Source organism: Populus euphratica, unplaced genomic scaffold (genome assembly GCF_000495115.2).
Source record: "Populus euphratica unplaced genomic scaffold, PopEup_1.0 scaffold52.1, whole genome shotgun sequence".
Lineage (NCBI taxonomy): Eukaryota > Viridiplantae > Streptophyta > Magnoliopsida > Malpighiales > Salicaceae > Populus > Populus euphratica.
In genome coordinates, this window is record NW_011499933.1 from 412,759 (window position 1) to 419,465 (window position 6,707).

The 6,707-nt window shown below is 35.6% G+C and overlaps 2 protein-coding genes and 1 long non-coding RNA gene across 4 annotated transcripts in view; 2 read left to right on the plus strand and 1 right to left on the minus strand.

The window, feature by feature from the left end:
- LOC105136233 (ankyrin repeat-containing protein At3g12360-like) overlaps positions 1-4,781 on the plus strand; it is a 9,962-nt gene extending 5,181 nt beyond the window's left edge. For both annotated transcript variants that reach the window (XM_011041482.1, XM_011041480.1), the window contains one exon: positions 4,167-4,781. In XM_011041482.1, coding sequence (XP_011039784.1) covers positions 4,167-4,766 — 600 coding nt within the window. In that variant the 3' untranslated portion in view covers positions 4,767-4,781. The remainder of the gene's footprint in view (positions 1-4,166) is intronic.
- LOC105136232 (zinc finger protein CONSTANS-LIKE 2-like) lies at positions 752-3,092 on the plus strand. The gene is made up of 2 exons (XM_011041479.1): positions 752-1,804; positions 2,510-3,092. Exons 1-2 carry the CDS (start codon positions 887-889, stop codon positions 2,867-2,869), a joined length of 1,278 nt encoding a protein of 425 aa, XP_011039781.1. The 5' UTR covers positions 752-886; the 3' UTR covers positions 2,870-3,092.
- A 418-nt stretch (positions 4,782-5,199) lies between the features above and the next one.
- Positions 5,200-6,239, minus strand: LOC105136231 (uncharacterized). Its single transcript, XR_844312.1, has 2 exons — positions 5,733-6,239; positions 5,200-5,633 (listed from the first exon to the last, which is right to left on the minus strand). It is a non-coding gene; the product is annotated as an uncharacterized LOC105136231 (long non-coding RNA).
- Positions 6,240-6,707: the final 468 nt, after the last annotated feature.

Sequence of the window (6,707 nt, forward strand, 5' to 3'; positions counted from 1 at the left end):
TTATCTTAATATTATGTTCATTATAACAAAGTTTGCGTGTTAACTTCGTATGACTGAGTTTTTTTATATATATTTTTTAATTTTATCCTTTATCATTAAATTATTTCACAATTCAAGTTGACTCAAATTAATTTATTTTTTATTTTTTATTTTTTTTGCAATTTATATTATCATTGTTGTATTATTTTAATCATGTTATTTAAATGAAAAATTAAACCAATCACTTGAGTATTAATTCTTTTAAAATATTCTTTATATTAAAAAAGATTTTATTTAGCCTGCGGGGTATTGCTTAGCATAAATTTTGATATGTTTGTTTTTAAGTTTCAAAAATATTTTTTAAAAAATTAATTTTTAAATTTGTTTACTTCAAATTAATATTTTTTAATGTTTTTATATCATTTTAATATATTAATATAAGAAAGTATTTTAAAAAATATATTATTTTAAATAAAAAATATTTTAAAAAATACTATAAAACATTCCTTAGTTATCAGCTCAAAACTTCAACGTTACAACGTCAAAATTTGCATCTCAAGAAAGCTGAAAACCCCACCAAATGTTGAACCCATTACACTCCACGTGTTATTCACATGTTACAACTTCCAAAAAACCATGAAAACTAATACTCACTGACTGACACGTGTATTCGCAGAATCTTACCCATTACAGAGTGGACCAACAACGACTTGACTCTGACAAGTGTCTTCATAAGCAAGCGAGTATTGCAATCTTTCTCTATTCCCAGCAATGTACTCCAAACCCCAAAACGGTTCTTACTAAGAGCCATAGCAGAAAACCATGCAGTAACTCTCTCTTAACTGGGACCCACTCCGACACTCAAACAGCCACAAGATAATGAAACAACTTCTCAGCCACTTAATTTATGCCACGTGTCACGTCCTTGATACTCTCCTCCCCTCTTGTGTTTTTCCTACAGGTATCCCTCATCCTTGCACCTAATGCTCACTCACTCTCATACACAGCTAAAGACAGTATAATTGAGATTGGTATTGGGAGAAAAAGAGAGGAAGTGATGCTGAAGGAAGAGAGCGGCGGCAGCGGCAGCGGCGGCGTCGTCGTTAACAATTGGGCACGCGTATGTGACACGTGCCGTGCAGCAGCTTGCACTGTTTACTGCCGGGCTGATTCGGCATACCTATGTGCCGGTTGTGATGCCCGTGTGCATGCTGCAAATCGTGTCGCATCGCGCCATGAGCGCGTGCGGGTGTGCGAGGCGTGTGAGCGCTCCCCGGCTGCCTTGTTGTGCAAAGCAGATGCGGCATCTCTGTGTACTGCCTGTGATGCTGATATTCACTCTGCAAACCCACTAGCACGCCGCCACCAACGAGTCCCAATTCTGCCCATTTCCGGCTGCCCTTACGGTACCCAAGTAGGGCCTGCAGCTGGTGAGACTGAAGATCAGTTCATGACACAAGAGGGAGAGGAGACTATTGGTGAGGAGGATGAGGATGAGGCTGCTTCATGGCTGTTGCTAAATCCTGCGAAGAACAGCAACAACCAGAATAATAATGGCTTCGTGTTTAGTGGGGAGGTTGATGAGTATTTGGATATTGTTGAGTACAACTCATGTGCTGAGAATCAATATTCTGATCAGTATAATCAGCAACACTACAGTGTTCCTCCAAAGAGTTGTGGGGGTGACAGTGTTGTGCCGATTCAGTATGGAGAAGGAAAGGATCATCAACAACAACAGCAACAACAGTATCACAATTTTCAGTTGGGATTGGAGTATGAGCCCGCTAAAGCTGCTTATAGCTACGACGGTTCAATCAGTCAAGGTGTAAGTACAACTCACTGTAGGATTTACCAAAAGTTCTAATACTCTCAGAAATTTTATCATAGTATCTTCTCTTGAACAGTTTTGAGCTCTATTAAGTTCATGTTAAGATCATTGGGAAATATCTTTAGTCCACAACCTATTTCAACGAAGTGTTCTCAAAATTTAATCTCATTTTTACTATCGGCAGCTTTATACATATGTTAAATTATTTTCTATCTTTGTTGACAATTAAGTTGCTAAACTAGCTGAACCAGTCTGCGTACTCCTTTTAGTATCACTTAGGTATCTTCATAAAGCTAGTTGTAGACTGGATATTAGAATCGTTTGTGTGTCAAGATTAAAGAGCTTAGAAGTATCATATTCTACCACTCACACTGCTTGTACTGGTAAAAATCCGAAGGGGATATCTCTCTGCACTTTAAGAGCTCTCTATTCCTTTTACCTTTATATTTCTCCTTTAATGGATGGAATCTGAGGGTACAAGTGTTTGAGCACTTTTGTTTTTCATCCCCTTTTCTTCCAAGTGATTGATTTAGGATTGACATCATTAACTTCCAAGTAATCCATTAATAACATAGTGAGTATGATCTTATAGGCAACAGAAAAATATATGTTACAGATAGTGATAATCCAATTAGTTCCCGACAACTTGGTGAAATTTTCATATGGTTCTAAACATTTGCTTTTCTTTACTCATTTAATTAGGTCTCCATGTCATCCATGGATGTTGGGGTGGTGCCAGAATCAGCAATGAGCGAGATCTCAATCTCGCACCAAAGTGCTCCAAGAGGGACAATCGACCTTTTCTCCAGCCCTCCTATCCAGATGCCATCTCAACTTAGTCCGATGGAAAGGGAGGCAAGAGTCCTAAGATACAGAGAGAAAAAGAAGGCGAGGAAGTTTGAGAAGACTATCAGGTATGCCTCAAGGAAGGCCTATGCAGAGACCAGACCCCGGATAAAAGGTCGATTTGCAAAGAGAACAGATGTAGATGTCGAAGTGGACCAGATGTTCTCGTCAACACTAATGGCAGAAACAGCATATGGGATTGTCCCATCATTCTGAATCCAGTGTGTAGGAGAAAGAAAAAAAATACCTCCTTAGACGGGGCTTGTATTTGTTATTGCTAAAGATGTGGTACTGATACTCTGTTTCTAAATCTAATTGGTCTTGATCAATGAGACATGCCCTTAGTAGTTTTGCTAAATACAGTAAAGCTGCTGCTATTTTGTAAATGTCTGTATCTACTAGTTTTGAAATTGAAAAAAGAAATAAAAAAGTTAAAGTATGATAATTTTTCCTGAAATTAATTGATAATTGAATGTGATTTAGCCACCAAATACTTGACATGGGAAGAAAACGAAGTTCCAAATGGTCACTGAAAGTAATGCCGGGTCCATCCACAACAATCTGATAATTATATGCAAGAAAATATATATATATATATATATGGATTCAATTTCTTGATTTCTCAATTTGGGTTCTGAATATCTCTTTTTTTTTTTTATTTGAAATCAATTCATTTTATTGATATTGTTAATGATGAGATTTGATCACTGAAGTTGAAAGGGTTTTTTTTTTTTTTTTTTAACGAGGTGAGGAATGACCACCGATTCTTTTAGCTCCGCATCTTAACCATATCCGGGTCCACATAACTATTGCATCTTCTATTTTTAGTTTTGTTTTAAAAATGTATTTTATTTAAAAAATTAAATTAATATTTTTTAATTTTTTATAGTTTTAATAAGTTAGTGTAAAAAATAAAAAAAAATAAAAAATATTTTAATATATTTTTTAAAAAATTACTTTTAAAAATAACATGTACTGCAAAACTAAAAATAAAAAAATCTTTGAATAATTTAATAATCTTTTTTATTTGGAATGAACTCGTTTTATTGATTTTGTTAAGTTTTTCATCTACAATAACAGATTATGCATATGAATCGCATGTAACTGTTTAAAAAAACATATATTATTCAATAAATAAATGGAAAGTAGTACAAATGAAGGAAAAAATACAATAAATTAAATTTAAATAATCTGAAAAATAAAGTTGAAAAATCTAGTAGAAACTTGACATAATCTTACAAGCAATTAAGGAGAGTAACAATAAACAATTATATATTGGTTTACCATCCTAGCTAGGAAATTAATTTTTAGAATGAAATGATGTAGAATTGATGGTATATAAAATTTAAGTCCACATCTTAGTTTTCTTTTTGGAGATAATTGGGCTAATATAAAGCATGCGGTTTAATTTCAACCAAATTAGTTTTTTTTTACCTGCTAATAAATGATATTTGTTAAATACCTAAAAATTAATGATGGATTGGTACGATATTTTAACCTAAATATTTTGCAGAAAGAGATCCTAGAATCCCTTGAAGATGTTGGCAGTGGACCGCTTGGCAGCCGCAAGGTTTTGAAAGGACAGAATGAGGGGGAAAAAGAAGCTTTGAGTAGAGCAAGAGAGTCTCATCTAGTAGTTGGGGCGCTGATAGCAACGGTAACATTTGCAGCAGCATTCACCCTCCCTGGCGGTTACAAGAGCGACCAAGGCACTGCGATTCTAGCTAAAAAAGCTGCTTTTATAGTATTTATCATCTCAGATGCAATGTCAATGGTGCTCTCCATTTTAGCTGTCTTTGTCCACTTTTTGATTTCGCTGATTCATGGTTTTGAAATGGTCAAGGATAAAGTGATAGATGAGGATACCACTGAGATACTATTTGTGGTTGCCACGTTGTTTACCATGATTGGCATGGGTACAATGATTATCGCATTCGTCACGGGCACATACACGGTTCTAGAACCTTCCTCGGAGCTTGCCATCAGCACTTGTCTCATTGGCCTGAGCTTCTTCGTGCTTGGGAATTTGGTGTTTGCGTTCATTTACAAGGATTCACTAGGGAAACAAGCAATCCTAAATTTTCTATCAGATAAACTCCGATTTATTTTTTAAAATTCTTATTATGTTCAGAAATCATGCAATTGGTTGCCAAATCAGTTCTCATTTTTTTTAATTGATGCGCAACACTAGTCAAGTGTCAAAAACTTTGACACTATTATTTATTTATTTATTTACTTTCTTTTTCCTTTTCATGACCAAAATTTATTGACACAAATTGTAGTTGGGACAACTAAATTTGTTTTCCAAGTACAATTTGCTTTGATGGTTTGTTTATTAATCAAGATTGTACTTGCAAAGTATTATCCTGTAAGGAAACTACTCTAAAAAGTGGGATATGCCAAGTTTTATTCCTCTTTGGCTCCTCTGCCTCGTAGCTAGCTTGTTCCATGAAGTGCATGTAAGGTAGGCAGAATGTCATCGACTCCATTGGATAACAAGTCAGACCTGACAAACCCGACCGGCCTTGATATACAAGACCGTGTGTCAAAATTGTATCTTGTCCATGATAGATGAAAATAAAGACTGACATCTTTGCCGCTTAAGGTAACGTTAAACAAAGAACTTAAGATGAAGGCAATATTAAACAAAGAGCTTAAGCATACATCAAGCATGACAAATCGCAGAGTTTCCTACAAGAATTTAAATTTGGCATGAGGAGAGGCTCTTGGGAATTGGAATAGATTTTCAAACATGCTTTAGCAAGAACCTCAGCAGCTCCATTTTCTTCTGACACTTCTTAGGAAGCCAGTCTTTGTCCCTCCCTGCATACTTTGATTCTATGTTTTTCTTATCGCCAACAATTCTGTGTAGTCTGATAGTCTTCAGCTTGGGTGACAGACTGCGTAAAGTGGCCTTTTGTGATTCTAAGTACTAGTCTCCTTTCTTGAATTGATGCTTCTTCCGGAACTTTTAATGTATCTAAAAATTCAATTTGCTACATTACATGTATATATGTTATACATGGTAGAAAGATAGATGGATGAAAAGGACAAACTGTGAAAAGTTGCAAGCACTCACATAAACATAGGAGGAAGATGTCACTTCAAGAGTCGGTGGCTCAAGCTCTGGTGAGCTCCTCAACAAGTGAAACGTCCCTGGAAGCTCCCATTTTCTTAGCCAAGTTTCTAATGTCAAACATTTGCGAATTCAGATGGAAGGTTACATATTAATCGCCTCACCCACTGAAAACATCTTTGCTCATGGAACAGGAAAGAACAAAGTGAAGAAGAAATATGAAGACCATACATTGATATAATACACATTTATGATTGGAAAGTTGGAATGCAAACAATTGTCTTGAGTTTCTCTACAATGATTATGAATTTGTAGTCTCTGTAATTAACAATTTATCAGTAAGAGCAAATTAAAATTAACATACCATTGAAAAGATTTATAGGCACATTTGGGATTGTGTCCAGGATCTGTTCTGTTCCCAGATTTCAATAATAAAAAATGTATTTGAAAATCCTGTGATCTCCAACACAGGTTTGGCCTCCAAAAACTTAAGGCCACGATATAGGAGCTGCAACACTTTCCCAAACACTACCTGTATCAAAATATGTTTCAGAGATTAACACTCGAGTAAATTCATAGGAAAATTTAACTGACTTATTTTCTAAATGAAATTCAAGCAGCAACAGTTCTTAAAAAAGAAACACACACAATGCATACTAGGCATGTGAAGTGTGACTTTTCCACAAATTAATAAGCTGAAAGAACTCTGGCTTGACTCAGATCAATGGCACTTCTCAGCAGTTTGTTAAAAGCTTCATCATCTACAAGATTTTCTAGCTTAAGCTGAAAACCAAGCTCTACTCTCTCCAGGCAAGTGCAGGACCTATCTTCAATCATGTAGTCCTCAAAGTCCAATTCTCCCCAAAGAGACAAATGAGTGTACATTTGGAGCGCAAATCTTCAGATCCTTACTATTCCACCCATTCTGTTTTAAATAACCTAAGCACAAACTCTTCACGTTCTTCCCATTCAGGTTCT